Here is a 21,333-nt window from a genome sequence, read left to right as displayed (position 1 = left end):
TTCCTTTAAAAACCAACAACTCTTCTAAACGATAAACAAAAAACAGAGACTTTTACATGTTTTTTTTCATAAATCAGTTGGCTGGAATGTGATTTGAGACAGGTAACACCATTGTTAGGTGTATCAGTTAAGCAATGAATAATTTAAAAGGATGAAAAGTTATCAGGTTTCTAAAGAAAATCTTCAGAGCATTTCACGCATTCAGAATAACTCAAAAAGTCAAATGTGTGTGTGTGTGTGTGTGTGTGTGAGATTTTTTTATGATATTTTTATGATAAAGATTGATGTAATTCTAATTAAGTCTACATGGTTTATCTTTAATCCAGGAAAAACCCCAACAATAGTTGGTTAGATTGCAAAAGGTTATCCCTTTCTTTATAATCCAGGGGTCTATGTGGCTGAAGTACGATCATGTTCTCAGAACATTGTTCTGCTTAGCTACACTGTCAGCTGCAGTGTCACTTATAAAAGTTTGGTATACATGCACTCACTCCCAAATACTGTACATGGCTCCTTGTTTCAACAGCCAATGAGTTGGAAGGGCGTGGGCCGACACCCTCCACGCTCTGCGGTAACGCAGTAGTCCCGGGACGCCATTTTGAGTGTGGAAATGTGTTGATTAGCCTATTTATTTCACACGCAATCTAATACTGAAAAAGCATGGAATGCATGGTACAGTTAACAGCGTCAAACACTCCCATCATACAATCTCCCTGTGTGTGTTTAATAGAAATATTTCTCTTCCACTAAAGGCAGTCAAAAGATAGTTGCATAACTTCCATGCCTCACACCGCTATAGGTCGCGCGTTGCTGCAGTGTCTTTTGCCCCACCTGTCATGGAGAGCACGAGCTCCCATGTTTGACGTTATGTATCCCGGTGACGTAGCACCGGGCGAAATATTATTTAAGCAACTTTTATCGTCCACAAGGACAAGGAAAAGTAATCGCATCTTCTACTCAGCCTCAAGAGACGATAAAGGTACTGTACAACTGGATGTTTTGATCAAACTTAAAAAAAAAAAGTCATTAGATTGTTGCATGAACAAGCAGATTTAGGGTGATTGAACGCAGCTTGTTGCCTGTAAGGTTGTTCTGTGAAATATAAAACAGAGGATTCAGTTGGATTTTATTTAAGTGCATCTAGTGCATTTAAGCTGAGAGAACGTTTGAAATAATCTGATCAAAGTGCCTATTATCAAAACTCTATTTTGTTTCATGTATCGGGTGATAATTATACAATAATAATAATAATAATAATAATAATAATAATGATGAAAACAAAGCTTTTGGTTATGAGCCTATAGTTAGGTTAATAAGGGAAATTGCACAGTGTTATGTTTTGTTGAAATTGCCTAATTGTCATTGAACTGGCAGCACAGCCTTCATGACTGTTACATAACAGTTTATTTATACGTATTAAACATTTTACAACTGTAATAACAATAATATTGTGTCTTCTTTTCCTTTATGTTCAGTGAACATATGGCTCTCAGAGGTGCTGTTACCCGTCTGCTTTCCAACAGCCAGAAATGTGCTGCTTACACTGTGTCCAGAGCCCAGGGCACAGCTGCTGCAGCTCCTAAAGGTACATTTCCCCTAACTAATGTAGCCTGTACTGACAGTCTTTTGGAAGATACCTAAAAGCTCTTTTGATGCAGAATACTAAAAATTTTTGTTAACAAATTAATAGAAAACAAATTAAATTAAAGATAAGTTCTTTAAATTTGTGTAAGACGACGAGTAGTCCACTGGACTCAACTTTTTTATTTTGTCTTTGTAGATGCTGACGAAATGAAAAAGCCAGCAAAAGCACGTGAGTGAATCTTTAATGAGATGAACCTGACCGGTACAGTTTCCTTCACATGTTCTGTTGCCACACGTTACAGTGACATAACCACCGTGTGTGTGTGTTTGTGTGTGTGTGTGGACATATTTTGACCCTCAGCCAAGGTGGCATTCAACTGGCGAGACGCTCTGAATCTGGAGGGTCAGCTGACAGAGGAGGAGATCATGATTCGGGATTCCTTCCGTGACTACTGCCAGGAGAAACTCATGCCCCGCATTCTCATGGCCAACAGACATGAACGTAAGCAAAGCACATGATCAGAGCATACACACGAATTCTGTCTATGTTATACTACATGAACTAATACTGGCAAACTAAAGAAAAGAAGTGAAAAAGTATTTTATGATGTACATAATGAAGGGTAAACACAGCAATATCACGGTATAATTCAGTTTCAGGCTTTGCAACTCAGTTGTCCAGTAGAAACTGTGAGGTTAGGCTTCGTGTGCAAAAAGTGTTTTTTTATTTGGAAAAACATTTGATTTTAAGTCTGTTTTCCCAAAATGCACCGTGTTGCAGACTTCCACCGTGAGATTGTGTCAGAGATGGGAGAGTTGGGTGTCTTAGGCCCAACTATTAAAGGTAAGCAGGAACAACATCATTATCATTCTGTCTTATACAGTATAAGAGAAACAGAAACAAAGAAAAATAACTGAACTTTTTGTGCCTTTCCATGTGCCTCTTCAAAACATAACTTGTCTTGTTAGACTGAAATAACTTGTAGAATTTGACACCTTTTATTTACCCTGCAGGGTACGGCTGTGCAGGCACAAGTTATGTAGCATATGGTTTGATTGCCAGAGAGGTTGAGAGAGTGGACAGTGGGTATCGGTCGGTCATGAGTGTCCAGTCTTCACTGGTCATGCACCCCATCAATGCTTATGGCACAGAGGCCCAGAAGGAGAAGTTTCTGCCCCGGCTTGGTGAGAAAAACATTTTCTGTAGTTGTATATGACATTTTATTAATGAGAAAGAACACTCTCAGCATTGTCCTTCATGATTTTATTTGTTGTGCAGCTCGTGGAGAAATCCTGGGCTGCTTTGGCTTGACAGAGCCCAACCACGGCAGCGACCCCAGCAGTATGGAGACCAAGGCCAAATACAACCCATCCAGTGGTACCTTCAGCATCAGCGGCGCCAAGACCTGGTAAGCAGAATTCACAGTTCCTTTCCCCTCTCACACAAAAAAACATTCTCACTCAATTGTCCCTCCCCTCTCCCATACAGTCACAAGTACAGTGAAGATAAGAAAAATAGGGATATATATATATCCCTTTTTGCCCCCAACAGTTATGGATCATAGACTTTATATAAAGAATCTACACGATGGTGAACCATCGCAACCATGAAATAGCCTTTAGAATACAGGCATAAATCCCTACAAAAATATTAGGTAGATGTGTTCAGTAGAATGAAGAGTTTGCCATCTTTAATATAGGAAAATATGGGAAGTTTAGCCTTTGATGATTAAATGTCCATAAATGTCTATTTGTTTAGGATAGTCTTAACACAGATTACATTTCCTATGTAGGTATAATGAAAAAAAAAAATCATCTCAGAAAACATCATCTTGTGTATTTAGAAGAATATCATGGTCTAGCATACTATCTCTAAACACAGTATGATCACAGTTTGAAAAACAACAGACATATTATCCCAGAACAACATACAGCATCTTCCTCTGGAATGTCATGAATAGAGCGATTCCACTCAGCTGTCCCTGCCCATGCTCGGACAGACACAGGATTACGTCTGGCAGAGATAATCAAACAGATTGTTTTTCTGAAGCTGATGATTGAAGTAGCTAAAGAGTGAGCCATCTCACTTCCTTCTTGTATAGAGTTACACTTGTGCAGTACTGATCAGGTAGCTTTGTGTAGCACCCATCTAAATGCACAGACAGTGGTTGCTCCACTGCAACTGCAACTGCAACTGCAACAGCGTTCAGTGACTGTAAAAAAAACGTCAGTAGAATAGGTATATGGACGGACAGCTTACAACTGGAGAGTAAGGAAAATGTATTTGGTCCCAGTGTTGCATTCTGTTTTGGACTATATGGTGGTTCTCTCTTCCCCTCTGTGTGCTGTATAACCACTATGGACTAAAATAATATGGGACACATGGGAATCAGATATTTTGAGACTAATAAAAAGAAATGTTACTACAGTGATGTTGGTATGAAATACCTTACTGACTTTGTTGTCAACTTCACAGGAGTTGACAAAGCCTGCTCCACTCCTTTGGCGGTAGGGTAGAGATAAACTGGCATTAAGATCAGTCAAAACTGAAACCTTTCAAGTTAAAATGAAACTTGTGTCAGAATTCACTGCAAAATACTTCTCAGTGTGTAATTCTTCATTCAAAGTTGGAAATCCTTGATCAATACCTGGCCCTGCTCTCTGATAGGATCACAAATTCCCCTGTGGCAGACATCGCTGTGGTGTGGGCCAAGTGTGAAGATGGCAGGGTGCGGGGTTTCATCCTGGAGCGTGGAATGAAGGGTTTTGACACCCCCAAGATTGAGGGCAAGTTCTCGCTGAGGGCGTCTGCCACTGGCATGATCCTGATGGACGAAGTGGAAGTTCCCCAGGAGAACCTTCTGCCCAACGTCTCTGGTCTTGCTGTGAGTGGCCTCTTGATAAAGTTCAACTCAAACAAAGCCAAATGAATTTTACTCTAATATTACAACATTAATGTTACACCCTGTCATTTATCTACTGTTGACCTCTGTGAACAGGGTCCCTTTGGCTGTCTCAACAACGCACGTTATGGCATTGCATGGGGAGCTCTGGGAGCTGCTGAATTCTGCTTCCATGCTGCCAGACAGTACACTCTGGACAGGTACCTGATATTCTGCAGTATATCTGTTCACTGTTGTCAAGGTCACATGGCTTTGCCGACATAATATAATCTAAAATTGTGAGAAAAATTACATTACATTACATTCATTACTAGACAAAACATACGGTATATAGAGTTTCTCCTTGTGTGTTGCCTGCCTCAGCACTTTTTAGAAGGATTGGTTTTCATGTCTCTCTATCCCCCGTAATCAGAATCCAGTTTGGGGTGCCACTGGCCAGGAACCAGCTGATGCAGAAGAAAATGGCAGACATGCTGACAGAGATCACTCTTGGACTACAGTCATGTCTGGCCCTGGGGAGACTTATTGATGAGAAGAAGTGAGTCTCCTATATCTGTCTTCAAATTTCTAAAACATTTGTTTTGGCCCCTCTTTGCCACCTTTCTTCTCTTCCATTAAAAAGTCTCTCTTTAATGTGTGCATTCTTCTCCTTATAGAGCAGCACCAGAGATGATTTCTCTGCTAAAGAGGAATAGCTGTGGTAAAGCTCTGGATATTGCCAGACAAGCAAGAGACATGCTGGGAGGAAATGGCATCGCAGACGAGTACCACATTATCCGCCACGTCATGAACCTGGAGGCCGTCAACACATATGAGGGTAGGAACACATCAGAGGGACACTCCTAGTCTTCATATTTAGCATTTTCAAATGTACCCAACAGAGAGCAGTATTGCAGCAATGATTTCAGACTTCAGCTGCAAGTATGTGCATCCACCACCAGAGGTCAGCAGTGCAGAGACTATGACAGGATGACAAACGCCAATTAAGAAAGCAAATTAAGTAAATATAAATAAAATAGCCAGTTTTTATTCTCCCAATTTATGAGAAAAAACTAAAACATATAAATATACCTCAAGAGGACTAAGTGACGTTTGAAAAGTATCGCCTCCTTTTTAGAAGAATACAGAGATTTCTACTGATTAATCATGTGACTCTTCATGTTTTGTTTTTCTTTACAGGAACTCATGACATCCATGCCCTGATCCTGGGTAGAGCCATCACTGGACTGCAGTCATTCACTGTGGAAAAGTAAAGGTTCTCTCAACATCTTCTTCAAATGGACTTGATGTAAATTTACGTTACCTGTTCATCTGCCCTCCGAGAATCACAGGGTCATGGAATACTTACAACAGATGGACACATAAGGGGCTTTGCCTGGGGGCACAATCACAAATACCTCATTACTTTTGTATTTTTTTGAACGGATGGCAACCCTCTATTACTGCCTCTGTTAGGAGAAGCAATGGGTCCATTTGTGATGGTATTTGTACAGTTTAGATTCCTGAAACATAAATCAGGTACTGATTAGTCAGGTGCATGTAAGGGTTGTTGCATTATGACTTTGTTTATTTTGTGATAAATAAATATGTTAATAAATGGGTATTAATGAGTGAGAAGCTATGAAATGTAGCGGACATTCTGTGGGAGAGTCAATTATTGCCATCTTACAGTGTTCATTACGATAGTTACTGTAGGTCTGAAAAACTGTTTGTCTGTGCTGATACATTTTTGCTTTGGTGAAATACAAAATACTAAAAACACAGTTGGATGTGATATTATCCATTTCCAACCACTGGGTTTATTTTGCAGTTTTATTTATTACATAAACAGATACTGAACATAAGTAAACATGGATTTATTAGCTGTTACCTGAACCAGTGTCCTAAAAGCTTAGACACAGTGAACTGCGTGTTGTTGGAAAAACAAAAAGAGGGAACCAAAATCAGTAATCATGTTGACTACTCTTAATACTCACTTTAATAATAATCAAACAACTGATTCAGGATGACACAGACATCAGAACAACAACTATGCGATCAGGGTTCTGATGCCTGGCTAATGGCCAGGCCCTCTCTGAGACTTGCCAGTGCCTGGCTGGCCTCCAACAGCTCCTTGTTGAGTTTAGTGCAGCTCTCCAGCACCTCTGACAACTCCTGCAGCTTCACCTGCATCACATTACTGTTGTCTTCATAGACAGTGTACATGTGCTCCTTCATCTGCTGGAACATCTCTGTCACCTAGGAGATAAAATGTAAAAGGAGAAAAGTCACAACATTGGCCAGATTACATGACGGACAGGGACGCAAATTACAGTAGTATATGATATATGATTCAATCAACAATTCAAGCATTACCTGCATTCATTCTAAACATGAAGGTCATAAAATAGTATTTGGTAAATATAGAACAGTGCAGTACAAATATTAAAAAAGTTCTATTACCTTTTGCACTAACTTGTCCTGAAAAGTGTCCATCACTTTCTGGTCACTGGTGCGGCTCTCGTTTATTTTTTCTATTAGATCCTGAACTCTTCTGCTGATGTCATCAATGCTTGAGCTACAATAGACAATGACAAGCATGTAGACTGAATATAGTTTTAATCTAAATGTCTTATACTGACAGTACTGTTCTGGAGCAAATGGGCATTTGTTTCCAGAAACTTTAATTATCACTTCTTCAGTGAATGAATTGGAAATCGGAGGTACCTGGTATTCTGCTCTTGAATCCCAGGGATGCTCACACTTGAGGACTTGCCTCTTGATGAATCATGAGAATCTTCTGTCTGTATATATAAGAATAATGAAAAAAAAATCCACAATGTTGTCCATCATCACAAGGTGTGAAATGGCAGACAGTACAGAAGTACTGTGCAAGTTATGGTTTTACAGATCCGAAAATAACCACCTCCCATACATTTGTTTTTCAATCTTCTAAGAGGAACATTTTCAAGGGAACTTTCTATACCCGTTCCTTATTTCATATTGAAAGAACACTTTCTACACTTTCTGTACTCCTTTTCATTTAAGAACACACCCTAATCTAACCTAAAGCAGGCTGACTTCTCCTGCTTGCTAATTTGTGTAAGTGTATTGCCTACATGTACCTGCATAACGCGCGAACAGCTGCACCTCGGCCATTTAATATGTCTCGAATAAATAAGGCTAATATCCAGAGAGCAAAAACACTTGCATTTGTATCCGTAGTGTGGTTTCGTTGCTAGTTTACAATACAAGCGAAATCTGAGCAAAGAAATCCAAATAAAATATACAATAAGCTTGCTGCCACAACTTTATATCCGGAGATAGTAAATGCTGTCAATTTTACATTGCACTGTATTTAGGGACTTTTGGATGTTGATGTTATATGATATCCCTTACCATCTTTGAATCATCTTGTCCGTCCCTCTGACTGGACTCAGAGGAACATGGCAGGTCGTCAAAGAAAAAATCCATTTGAATCAAGTTGACTTTGAAGGGCTAAATCTAAACAAAATTTAAAACAGACAAGCTTGTTAAAAATACACAACAAAACGTTCGTGAAATAAGGAATCAATGTCTACTGATAGAATGACCTGTCAAAGAGCATACCAGTTAATACAACGTTGGCTTAAGTTAATGACTCAACTAAAACGTTAAAGTTAGCTACAGCATCCCTTTAGCTAGCCCCTATTAGCTGTAAAATATAAAATAAGCTTTTCTTCAAACTGGCATACCACAAGCGATCTAATTACAAAGTACAGTATGCTGCAAACAAATACCTACAAAAAATGTTTTTATTGGGGGGGTACAAGTGTAAGTTAACTTTCAGCGCTAAATAGCTAATATTAGTATGACATTAGAAGTTAGCACTGCTAACATTCTTTTTGTTGCTAACTCGTCCAGTGTTTTCCTTGTTATGTAATCGTTCATTTGTAAAGCGTATAGACATTTTATAATTGTATATATTTAATGAAAAAAGCGTCCACACACTCAAATCTGTGCAAAAATCTTTGCAAGCTTTCGGTCAGAGACCTTCTTCAAAGCATGAAAGGTAATTTGTAATAGTTGAAAATAGTTGATGTTCTCACCTGGTGAATATTAGCAGTAGGCTACTGGAAGAAGTAGAAACACACTACACTGTACACTACACTACATTGTAAAAAAAAAAATCTCCTTTTCTAAATGCCTGTAGCAATAATTCAGGAAAATAATTATTTATGGAGATTCGCAATAGCCAAGACAAGAGGGATTTTAAAATGTTATTTTCCATATAATTTGTATTTAGGGCTGGGCAATATGGCCAAAATCCTGTATCACGATATAGGATTTTCACATCTTGATAATGATATATCGCGATATATCATGTTTTCTGGTAATTTAAGAAATAATAAGTCTATATGGAATAACCATTTGGTAAAACCTTTTTTAAAGATATAATACTGTATGAATTAAATACTTGACAAATAAAAAGTACAGAGTTTGCGTTTTCACTTGGGCTTTCTGTATGTTAATGTCCATATTAAACAGCACCTTCCTCTGGTTCGCTCCAGGTTCACTTGCACGTGCAAGGATTAGAATGTAAAGCATTGTAAAAAAATCTGTAAAAAATTGCCATAAAGCAGTTCAGCTGCTAGTTTTGTGACATCACGATAGAGACGATATAGAAAAACACATAAGATAGACATTTTCCCAGTCCTATTTGTATTTATTCATTATTAGATTTGATTGGATACGTGCAAAGTTATCAGGAAATTTTAAAATTGTCAGTACTGCACTTAGCTTCTTCCCATCAATGTTTTCACAAATTCGAACAATTTGGCTCAAATCATGTTTAAAGTATGGGTGGAGAACGAATTGCATCATCGTTATAGAGAGACCAACGAGAGAATATGAGAAATTATTGCAGTAGCGAGGAGAATAGAGACAAGTCCGGAAGTTGGCAATGATGAAAAGATTGATTCTTTTTTTCTTTGTGTGTGTGTGTGTGTGTGTGTGTGTGTGTGTGTGAGTGTGTGTGTGTGTGTGTGTGTGAGAGAGAGAGAGAAAGAGAGAGAGAGAGAGAGATGTCACAGAGAGTGTGAGTATTATAGGGAAGAAAGCACTTATTCAGGTTGTTTGCTGTGGATTAAGTAATCCTGATGGGATGGGATGGGGTTGGGATGAGGTACTGATTGCTGCTGTGATTGGTGGTGTAATCCCCCCCCCCCCACCTTTTCCTCTGCTTCCGTTTGTCACCGCCCACAGCCCGGATTATTTCAGCACAGAGGACAGAGCACACAGCAGAGAGGCACAGAGGCCGCCTGACAAGCTGTCCTGATGTTTGGTGGAGGATGAACTGATGATAACAACATGATACGGAGGAATTTAACTGCTGTTTAGAAACATGTAGAGCACAGCAAATCCAAATATGTTTAATCTGGACCTTGAAAAAACTTGGTTTTGACAGGTGGGTAAATATATTCACTGTCCTATTTTCATGTTGGTTAACTAGCTCTGCCTTCAAAACTAAAAAACAAGTGGAATAATCTGACTGGGACGATTTTTACATTGAATATTATGGAATAGCTACTACTTTTTGGTGGAAGTGGAAACTCCTACTGTGGAAATATGGACAACTTTAACTTCACAGATGAAGGAGGACTTTCCTTCCAGTATTTGGTTCATAAAGTGGAGCCACTTTACAAGGAGTACAGGCCTCCTCCAAGGGACCTTATCCAGCTACCAAAATCTGTCCTCTACCTCTTGATGGCTGCTCTGGTAGTGGTTGCTGTGGCTTATGCTATCGTGGGTCACCTCATCAAAGACCTAATGCTGGATATAACAGGTACTCAAGTCTATTAATGGGACCTTAAGATGTCTAAGGAATAGTTTTACATCATAGCTCTGCTACAACCCTCATGTGATTTTGTGTTGATGCCTTATACATACATTTATAAAGTAACATATAAGTAAACAATATTGTACATGTTTTTTGATGCAGACTGCAATTACAGAAGGCAAAAAGTAAACTTGTTGAGCTGTGGTGGTGTTCTAGGACATCTGCATTGACTGAATTAAATAAATGCTGCAACCATTTGATCCACTGAGACACTCAATGCTTTCACTGTCACACACATGATGAATAAAATTGTATTTTATTTAAATATTGTTTGATAATGCACTCATAAGGTAATTACAGTTTGTTAAAAGCATGTAAAACAACACTGTGGGCATATCCTCACAGGGAAATTCATTGTATTTTTCACCACGTCTGGTTGTATTGGGTTTTGTTTTGTGTCATAGGAGACCAAAAATCTGTAATAATAATAATAATAATAATAATATGCAACCAAGCTAACATTGAATTAAAAAACTTCAAAGATAGTTTGCATTGTTATGGGGATGTTGGAGATAAATTTGCATTCTACTCCTCAGACTGTTTGCTGGGCCCAGTCGAAGGGGATATGAAAAAAGATGGGGAGTTTGAGGGAGTCAGCCCTCTTCACATGCCACCTAACCTCACTCACTCCCACCCAAATGCCTTCCATGTGTGGGACCGGGACGATGTCATCATCCCCATGACTCCCCCAGATGAGAGCCCGCTAAGCAGCCCTTTGATGAATGTCATCCCGTACATACCTTCATTTTTTCCCACAGCTCTCAGCATCAACAGCCCGTCCTACAACCAGCCAATCCCAAAGGAGACTGATGCATGAGACAACATAAACAATCCAATGTGGCGCATCTCTGTGCCGCACTTTGGTCACTTTTCACCTTCAAAGCACATTTAACCCAAATTTAGTGTTTAAAAAGAAACATTTGGAAAGATTTTACAATTCTTCAAGTCAGAAACCTAGCAACATCATATGCCCTGCAATAGGACTTATATTTTCATATTTTCCACATCTGATTGGAATCATACACAAGCAGTGATCAAGGCCAGTCTGGACGCATGGATTTACTTCTGTTGGAGTCACTGATTTCTGAACTTGACATAGAGCAAACTTTCTCAGGACCAGAGCCAGGGACACTCAGTGGGATGGCCGCCACTTGTTAGTTTTCCCAGTGGATTTGTGCCAAGATAGCATTATGACTGTATAACTGTTCTTACCAAATTCAATAGTCCCATCTGTCCATGCTGACACTTTCATTTTTCTGTTAGGTCTTTACCTGGTTCGACAAACTTTAGATCGACTTGATTTAAGAGGTGCATATGACCATGTTTAATAGACAGAAATCCAAATTCATAATTCATTCTTCCTTGGCCATGAATGAGAATGTTTAATTAACTTCAGAGAGTGACATGTTTTGTCACCCTTTTAAAGATTGATTCTAAAGCATAAAGCAACAAAGTACATTTGCAGAATATCCTGTGTAATGAATACCTGAAGGGAAATGACGAAGAGACCAGTGTACAGGTCAGAGCCCCATGTTCATTTTGAGATCTTGTGTCAAATAAAGTTGAATCTTAGGGTCTGCTGAGACAATGTTTGCTGACACCTGTGTCTCAATCTTATTCAGATGCTAAATATATTTCCGGTCTTTAGGAGGATTGGCCTAACTTACCAACTAATAGGGTGAAGTTAATTCAATTAGTGGAGGTGACCGCATTCACGTGACTGTGTGACCTTATTCAGTATAAAATGAAAGACAGAGTTCTCTACTGCTTTATATTTGCACATTAATGATAATGTGAGCATATCAAAGTAGCACAATTGTCATATAGGCACTGCATTAATTTTGGTTTTGTGATTTTCTTATTAAAATGTTATAACATTTTTTTAGGATGTCACTGCAGAAGGCATATGGCTTTCTATTTTGTTTGCTTGTTGGCATCAGAAAAAAACGCTAACACTGTTACACAACTCAAAAAGACAGATCCATTTTAAGCAGGATGTTGGCTGAGATGCTGAAATCCTGGGATATTTAAAGCACATAAATGCCCATGAACACATGCCGCCCCCCCCCCCCCCCACACACACACACACACACACACGCACAGACACACACACAAAAATGCATCAAGGTATTAAAGTTGTATTTTAATATCAGATTATTTTGGGAACTCATTGAGTTAACATTGCTCATCCAATCCATAAAAGTCAGAGTGCCTGTATTCAGCAAGGAGCAGAGATTAGGGATAGAAGATTAGATGAGCAGCTTTGCCTTTAATACACCATCCTTTTATTACTTTTGAGCTGTGGAATTAGATAATCGGAGAACAGCAGCTCAATCTGAGTGGACGGACTTCAGAAAGTTGCATTCTTATTCTGTTTGTATTAGAGGATTAATTGGATACAGGATGAGATGTGTATAGAAAGCCAACAACAGAATTTGAAGAGGGAGGAGTGTAAAGTGAAAAGTAGAAATTAAGCATTGAATTAGTGATGGGAGAGCTCAGTGTAGCAGAGGGCGTCTGATTTAGGTGCAAAGCAGCATGATTTGTGTGTGAGATGTTGGTCTTGCATAACAGCACTGGCGGCCTGGGCAGAAGTCTCCATGTTGGAGTTGCTGTTTTATATGGTGGGATTGGCCAGCAAAGAGGAACAGCAGCTCTGCATTGCACAGAGACATCCATCTCAGTGTATCTAATGGGCAAGAGCTGAAGTGTGCAACAACCTAAAGTGAAAACAAATGCACAGATGTAGAGTTTTGCATTGCTATGAGGATGTTATCTTTCATGAACATATAATTTGTTGGCAAAGTAATAGTTATTTGTTTTTCACTTCACTGATGTCAGTATTTGTAGTGTGCAGGGTCTTGTCACTGGTTAGAGGTGGGTGGAGCAGGTGGAAAAATGCAATGTCACATATTCCCAGGGGTCAGTCAGGATTAACCAAGCCTCTGCAAACACTGTTTTTGATTTGATTGTCGAATGCAGTTTTCAGCTCTATTAATAGAATCAGAACATCTTAAATCTCACCTCTTCACCTAATTCAAACTTAAAGTTGCTTCTCTCTCAAAAATATCCCATTCAAGTGCCCTACTTTCAATTTGTTCTTCTAATTCCTTAGTTCTTTTGTTATACACAACCTTCAAACAGACAAACTCCTGCAACAAGCTGCCGTTTGAAGTCCATTTTATAAAAATTGCCCTTTCAGTTCTGACTGGAGGTAAAATAGAAGCTTTGCTTGCTAATCCTATTTCCTTAGGCAGGAGATGTCTGCGCTCTAAACTCCACTCTGACACTGTGAGAGATGCCCTGGTGGTGGCACACGAGTTAGGGGTTAGGGCTTAAGGTGGAGCCAATAAAGATTCAAAGAAGGTCATACTGTGAGGAAGTTAGCACTCAGACCCTGTGGTGGTTACCTTTTAACCATAAGGACAGTGTTTGGGAAGCTGCGTTTATAGCATAGCTTACCAAGCTTCACACTTGTTAAACTGCAGCAGGATTACAGTCAGCTAGGTAACATCTTAAATAGCATGCAACAACTTATCTCAACATTTTCTTATAAATAGAAATAATCTTAACTAATGCATTGCCTGGGCAGGCCTTCTCAGCAGTCAGGATTTAAAAAAGGGTGCAACTGACCCTGGCCCTTTGTTAATGTGTCATACGTTCTTCTCTCTCTCCTGCCTTTCCTGTCTGCAAAATATCTTTTAGAAGCAATATTTAGGTAATTCTGCTGAAGTTCTGCTTCCTTCATTTGAAGTGTGGCGTGAAAAATCCTGTATTGTCTGTGTTGTGAGCTTCTTCCTCTTTTTCAGTTCAGTTTGACTCTGCTTTTTTTTTTTGTTCATTTTGACCAGTGTTTCTAAAATGTGGCCTAAGCTAAATAGCAGAGTTTTCACAAGAATTCTAAAACGATTTTATCTATGTGTCCCTATAAGTCCCTGGGGCAGTAACTGAGGACCCCTGCAGGTGAGCAATCATCACAGACATGCATGTACTGCAACATCAGAGAGTGTCTAGTCATCAGTCTGTGAGTCCTGATGTGCAACCCAGCAAGGCTTTATTTGTTCTGCAGTGAGTTACGTCAGTCAGGGTTAAATCTTTAACTGTCCTTTATCCTCAGGTGTTCAGCTTATCCCCGACCGATTTCTTATTGGCACTGAATCACTTCTGTTAGTCCAGCTCTGCAATTCATGACACCAACGGGCTGTAATTCATTTGAATTGGATCAGGAAAACACACACTGAGAGTCAGTTACACTGTAGGGGCAAGGCACTGTCCAGTAAAACATAAAGGTTAAAAGGAAGAAAGGCACTGTGGCATTAGATTACAGAAGACAGAAGTAAAGTATAGTGTCCTGGCCTGTCCTGCAACACTAACCAACATACAGAGGACATTTGATTGCATTGTGCAAACATTTATTTTCCAGGTGCAGAATGAAACAGTGAGATCCAAAACACCTGCTCATACAGATATGAAAAAAAAGGCTAAACATTTCAGTGTCAGCAAGTGGAAGGAGTAAAATTAAAAACCCGTCTGTTCTGGGTCTCTGCTTCACCCCCACGTTAATTGTCATTGGTTGGCTGAGTTTATCCTGGTTTCAGTCACTGCCAATGTGCTGTCATTCTGCCTAATCCCTGTTGGCAGGCCAGGTGGTTCTCTGTGACGGACAAAAAGCAGTGACTGTGGGAATCTTGATCCCTTCTTGTCCAGCAGAAGTCAACAGTGTCATTATATAAACTCTGCATGTGTTCATGCATTTGATTTACTAAATTTATGCTAAAGTTAATAACAACTGTCATGCATACTATTAAGCTTCGCTCACATCTGCTACATGGTGTCATTTTCTCATAAGAAATAAATGCAACACCACACAACAGGTGAAAAGTGAAATACAATCCAAAGAACACATTTACAAAAAGGCTACTGCTGGACTCAGCCTGGTATCCTGTTAATTAATCACTGGGGGAAAGTAAGCCATAATTAAGCACCATAAGCCTCATTTGGAAATTCTGTATACTCTTCACTCTAAAGCAATACGTGATTTGCTTCTACATTCCACTGTACTAAAGGTTTTCCGAGTTGTAACAACTACATTCTTAGGAATTTTATTGGATTAGATTTGCATAACAAGTTCATGGAATATGCTTATTGATAAACAGTCACCTGATAGACCAACAACAGAACAAAGCAGCCCTGTTTGTCCAGTCATATTTTCAACACTGCAAAGCCTACACTACTGGAGAGAATATAAACTACTTCATATAGCAGCGGTCCCCAAACGGCGAACCCAACTGCCGTCGTCTTCGGACCCGGACCTATTTACAGTTTTGACAAGCGCATCTATTTTAACCTGCGCAGCTTTTTTGTCTTTGCAGTAGTGATTTGGGGGTCCAAGAAACTCGCAGACCAATGAATTCGTTGTAAATCGCCACACGTGATGCTACTCAGCCAATCAAATCTGTCACTCAGATCGCGACTGACCCAGTGGGTGTGTGAGAATACAGTTACAGACTGACGAGCCAGCCGACAAGAGAGTCACGGAGACACAGTGGGAGAGAGTAAGTGCGTTAGGGAAAAGTAGACATGGTGTGCTCTAAAATGAGAGCAGTAGAGAAAACCGAGCTTTTAAGACTGGACAGACTCGTATATGTTCCGTGACTGTGGCGATTATTAAACGCCGACATTGTCTGACACTGTCACTCCGTTTGTCTCTGTTAACAGAGACTCCAGGCTGCAGTTTAGTTCAAACACCTTATTGATACACCTGAGAGTTACACAGAGCTACATCAGGCTTCATCGTCCTGACTAGTTTTCCTCTTATTTCCGCAGTTCTGTTCTTTTATGTACCGGCATGTGCCCTCTCTCCCCCGTGCTCTCGCTCTCTCCAGCAGTCCGTCAGTGTACAGTGCGTTTAAATGTTATTTATTTCATAGTCATTGCCCGTTTTAAAACTCACTATGACTCACCATGAGAAAAAGTCCAATGCAACTGCATTTCGGCAAAACATATAATAAAATTTGGCAAACATGAAATAAAATATAAAGTGAATCCCCCCTATTATGGTCAAATTTTTGATAATTCTGTCAGGAGGCAGAGAGATAGCAGCTTAAGTGAAGAGGTAAAGCTGTCTCTCTCTTTCATTTGATTTCTGCATGGACAACATTATACTACCAGTAGTACCAGACATTGTATTATTTGTTTTCATTTACAAATAAAGGCACTTCCATCACAAACTGAGTCATCAAATAAACCAAAAATACAGGAAATAAAGGTTTTGACACTCAAGATTTCCTGGGGGAGACCCCCCAGACCCCCCAACATACAAACACACACTATTTCCTTACCAATATTGAAGTATTTATTATTGTTATTGTTAAATTATGAGAGCTCTGTGTAAATGTTATAAGCTTTGTTGTAAAAACTATTTAGCATAATTGTATTTTCTTTATTTGATTTGACAGACATTCAAAATGTCTAAATGTGTGGTACTGAATCATAACGCAGGTCAGACATTATGATGTTCCGGACCTTTGCTTGAGAAAAAAATCTGGTCCTCTGTACCTCTTTCAAGTTTAATTGAGTACCCCTGGTTTACATGAACTCATTTCCCCTGATTTCAGGTGAGGATTAAAAGTAAACCCTATGTTATCACACACTAATTTCACTTCAGCGTGATAGTACAACACCCCAGGGTGTCACTAAGGAAATATCAGTTTATTCTGATGTGGAATTTCAAAATTAGAGCCCTCTAAAATGGTTTACATGAACTAATTTCCCCCTGATTTCAGATTAGGATTAAAAGGAAACTATTTGTTATCACACACTAATTTCACTTCAGCGTGATACTACAACACCCCAGGGTGTCACTGAGGAAATATCAGTTTATTCAGATGTGGAATTTCAAAATTAAAGCCCTCTAAAATGGCTTACATGAACTAATTTCCCCCTGATTTCAGATTAGGATTAAAAGGAAACTATTTGTTATCACACACTAATTTCACTTCAGCGTGATACTACAACACCCCAGGGTGTCACTCAGGAAATATCAGTTTTCTTCTGATGTGGAATTTCAAAATTAGAGCCCTCTAAAATGGCTTACATAAACTAATTTCCCCCTGATTTCAGATTAGGATTAAAAGGAAACTATTTGTTATCACACACTAATTTCACTTCAGCGTGATACTACAACACCCCAGGGTGTCACTGAGGAAATATCAGTTTATTCAGATGTGGAATTTCAAAATTAAAGCCCTCTAAAATGGCTTACATGAACTAATTTCCCCCTGATTTCAGATTAGGATTAAAAGAAAACTATTTGTTATCACACACTAATTTCACTTCAGCGTGATACTACAACACCCCAGGGTGTCACTCAGGAAATATCAGTTTTCTTCTGATGTGGAATTTCAAAATTAGAGCCCTCTAAAATGGCTTACATGAACTAATTTCCCCCTGATTTCAGATTAGGATTAAAAGGAAACTATTTGTTATCACACACTAATTTCACTTCAGCGTGATACTACAACACCCCAGGGTGTCACTCAGGAAATATCAGTTTATTCTGATGTGGAATTTCAAAATTAGAGCCCTCTAAAATGGCTTACATGAACTAATTTTCCCCTGATTTCAGATTAGGATTAAAAGGAAACTATTTGTTATCACACACTAATTTCACTTCAGCGTGATACTACAACACCCCAGGGTGTCACTCAGGAAATATCAGTTTTCTTCTGATGTGGAATTTCAAAATTAGAGCCCTCTAAAATGGCTTACATGAACTAATTTCCCCCTGATTTCAGATTAGGATTAAAAGGAAACTATTTGTTATCACACACTAATTTCACTTCAGCGTGATACTACAACACCCCAGGGTGTCACTCAGGAAATATCAGTTTTCTTCTGATGTGGAATTTCAAAATTAGAGCCCTCTAAAATGGCTTACATGAACTAATTTCCCCCTGATTTCAGATTAGGATTAAAAGGAAACTATTTGTTATCACACACTAATTTCACTTCAGCGTGATAGTACAACACCCCAGGGTGTCACTCAGGAAATATCAGTTTATTCTGATGTGGAATTTCAAAATTAGAGCCCTCTAAAATGGCTTACATGAACTAATTTCCCCCTGATTTCAGATTAGGATTAACTACTACTACTAACTATCGTGATCCTGGTACCCCTGGAATGAAAGCTAGAACTGTGTGCTGGCTTAGGTTAGTGGTTAGATCAGTGGATAATTTATAAACAAAGGTCTGAGACCTTCGTGTGGTTGATCCTGGTTTGATTCCTGCTATCCCCACTTTCTGCCCTGTTTCCAACACTGTCTGCTCTCTGTATTTTGGGGAAATAGCACATTTTTAGCACAACAAAATAATTTCATTATGAAATCAATGAAAGTTAAAATTCTGTGATGTCATTTGAGGTTTTTGCTCAGCCAATCATATTACACCCCTGCTTTTCTTGCTCCTGAGGTAATGTGTTGATTGGCTTGGAAAGTGTAGTATTTGTATTGCTACCTAAAGTCTTCATGTGAGCAAACTAGGCCAAAATAAATATTGTCATGTGCTTTGTGGCTCCTGTTATGTTTTTGCACAGACAAGTAAAATCATGACAAGTTATTTACACTGAAACTGAAGTTAACTGTTATCCAGCACTCATGACTTTAATTGAGCACTAAAACTACTCCTGACCCACAACAGTGAATGCATTTAGCAAAACCGTTACTGTATCATGATCTGAATTCATCCTAAGCCTTGTGTAAAATGTCCTCATTTCTGCAAGTTTCTGCTCCCTCAGTCAACTAAGCAGAGTTACTTGTAGCTGCAGATGACACCCTAGGCACTTCTATAAACCACATTCCAAAACTTCAGTTTTGCCACAAGTCACAAGACAGTAAAATCACAAGATTTTCTTTACAAAACACATTTATTCTTTTTCATACAATAAGCTCACATGTAAAACTAGTTGATTCTTTTAAAAACATGCATCATCAATTGCATTGAATATTAATGCCAAAAGATTAAAAATAGAACAGCCTTTTCCTACTCAAATTTCCTTTGGGGGAGGACTGTGCGATAGAGAGAAGTGCCTTTAGCCTGATAGAAGGTCAAGATCATGAGGTTCTTTGTGACTTCTGCGTGAACAAAGCCTCCAAGTGTTGAAGCTTGGCCAGTAAAGAACTTCACAGAACCTTTGGGAACATGGCCCCAGTGACGGACATCAGGATCCAGGAAGTTTCCAGCACCGCTAACCACATAGCCCACACCGGACTCTTCGATGTACTGTAGAGGACAAAGAAAAGATGGGGTAAAGTATAGCAGAAGTGCAGATTTATAACAACAAATCTGCACACTTCTGCATGAACAAACCTGCAGATTGTGGTCATGACCGCAGAGGTAAGCAGTGGCCTTGTATTTATTGAGGAGAGGATGAAGCCTTTTCAGAAGACACTCTGTGGGCCCGTGTTCAGACACTGACCACACAGGGTAGTGACCGGCCACCAACAGGAAGTCTGCTTTGTTCAGAGCCAGTCTCTCCTGAAGCCACACCAGCTGACGGTTGGCATCAATCGCATGCAGGGGGCCTCTGGGCTTCTGATCCAAATAGTCATCAGAGTTTCCACACAGCATTATGGTGTCGAGCATTATGATGGTTAAAGTTTTCCCCGTGTTTGGTATGTGGAAGTTCAGCTCGTAATAGTAAGAGGGGAATTTCCTGAGGAAACAGATTGAACATTTGTGTCAATTAAAAAAAAAGTTTGACTCAAAGTATAGGAAAAGTTTATTGCTCTTTACCATCGGTCAGATCTTTTGCTGTACTCAATCTGGGCTTTGACATTCCCTGCGTGGTCATGATTACCGGCAAGCACATACCAGGGGACATTGAGAGACTTTGCAGTGTACACAGACTCAAACGTGTCCTGATAAGATTCAGAAGAGAAACCAAAAGTTTAACATTTCACACTGTTGCTTGAACACATTTTATAATACGTCAAGTTTACTTAACTTACCTTAAACCGAGGTGAATCCACACTGTCCACACCTTTGAAGTAGAAGTTATCACCAAGGGCCAGAACAAAGTCAGCTCCCATCTGCTCTGCTACTTTGCTCATTTCACGAGCAGTAGCCTTCTGCACAGCGGTGATATAGGGAGGATAAGGTACTCCACCCCAGTCTCCTACAGCCAGGAACTTAATGGAGGTTCTGTTGGCTGTAAGGGAAACAAATAATTAGGAGCAATGAGTGTTTACAAAAGATCTAAAAATCCTCAATACTTACTGCCATTCTCCTCCAGGGGTTGGAAGGCAGTCGGATAGCAGTAGGCCACAGGGATTGCAGCAATTAAGATGGAGACCAGTGTAAGAGCCATCTTTACAGACAGAAGAAAACATTCAGATTAGGCAACTGACAGAAAACATAACCAAAATGCAGAGCCAGATATTCAGTCATAGCCAAAAACGAAAGTCAGCAAATGCAAACACACCAGAAGAGGAACATGAAACAAACCACTGTTGCAGCTTACCACATGAGCCTATGCTTCCTCTCCCCCTCCCACCTTACCAAACAACAACATGATCTCTGGTTTTATACCTAAAGCTCACTTGTGATTGGCTACAGCCTGAAGCTCACCCAGCTGGAGCTAATAGAAGCTAATCAGAGCAGCCATATCTATAAGGCTGAGAGAGTTAGGGGTTACAATGTCGATCAAAGAACATGTCTGCATTGTTTGAATTAGAAACTCCGCTATCAATCAAACTCATGAACTCATGACCTTCATCAGCCTCAGCAGAGGCAATATACAGAGCCTCAACCTTCTCCCATCAAAAAGAAAACAAAGCTTGCTCACAAGAAAAACAACTTGTCAAGAGTTGGTGTCAGTGTGCAGAGATAAAAATGTCAGAGCTTGATGATAAAAAGCACTCACAGCAGATAATTGGAGAGGTGTGCTCAGGACGACCTGATGGGACACTCTCTGTCCTCTGTGCTCTTCCT

General features: G+C 39.5%; 3 protein-coding genes across 4 annotated transcripts; 1 reads left to right on the top strand and 2 right to left on the bottom strand.

Annotated features, from left to right (window-relative positions):
* Positions 1–919: 919 nt before the first annotated feature.
* LOC138594890 (glutaryl-CoA dehydrogenase, mitochondrial-like) lies at positions 920–6,117 on the top strand. The gene is made up of 12 exons (XM_069666163.1): positions 920–979; positions 1,476–1,585; positions 1,781–1,813; positions 1,946–2,086; positions 2,366–2,428; positions 2,599–2,769; positions 2,864–2,993; positions 4,253–4,469; positions 4,584–4,687; positions 4,900–5,025; positions 5,144–5,304; positions 5,667–6,117. The coding sequence occupies exons 2-12, from the start codon at positions 1,483–1,485 to the stop codon at positions 5,738–5,740; spliced, it is 1,323 nt and encodes a 440-aa protein (XP_069522264.1). The 5' UTR covers positions 920–979; positions 1,476–1,482; the 3' UTR covers positions 5,741–6,117.
* Positions 6,118–6,524: 407 nt separating this feature from the next.
* On the bottom strand, positions 6,525–7,940 carry syce2 (synaptonemal complex central element protein 2). The gene is made up of 4 exons (XM_069665372.1): positions 7,866–7,940; positions 7,194–7,270; positions 6,930–7,044; positions 6,525–6,725 (listed from the first exon to the last, which is right to left on the bottom strand). Exons 1-4 carry the CDS (start codon positions 7,938–7,940, stop codon positions 6,525–6,527), a joined length of 468 nt encoding a protein of 155 aa, XP_069521473.1.
* An 11,345-nt stretch (positions 7,941–19,285) lies between these two features.
* acp5a (acid phosphatase 5a, tartrate resistant) lies at positions 19,286–21,330 on the bottom strand. 2 transcript variants are annotated; one of them, XM_069666259.1, is made up of 6 exons: positions 21,266–21,330; positions 20,620–20,710; positions 20,352–20,551; positions 20,137–20,261; positions 19,711–20,056; positions 19,286–19,623 (listed from the first exon to the last, which is right to left on the bottom strand). In XM_069666259.1, exons 2-6 carry the CDS (start codon positions 20,708–20,710, stop codon positions 19,384–19,386), a joined length of 1,002 nt encoding a protein of 333 aa, XP_069522360.1. In that variant the 5' UTR covers positions 21,266–21,330; the 3' UTR covers positions 19,286–19,383. The 2 variants fall into 2 exon arrangements, with proteins under 2 accessions (XP_069522360.1, XP_069522362.1); XM_069666261.1 differs by lacking the exon at positions 21,266–21,330 and adding an exon at positions 20,825–20,834.
* Between the last annotated feature and the right edge of the window lie 3 nt (positions 21,331–21,333).

The sequence above is a fragment of the Semicossyphus pulcher genome, unplaced genomic scaffold, assembly GCF_022749685.1.
Source record: "Semicossyphus pulcher isolate SPU_LCO1_2020_fin unplaced genomic scaffold, fSemPul1.0.p SCAF_17, whole genome shotgun sequence".
Classification (NCBI taxonomy): Eukaryota; Metazoa; Chordata; class Actinopteri; order Labriformes; family Labridae; genus Semicossyphus; species Semicossyphus pulcher.
The sequence above is the reverse complement of the archived record's forward strand: the minus strand, read 5'-3'. Positions and strand labels throughout refer to the sequence as shown.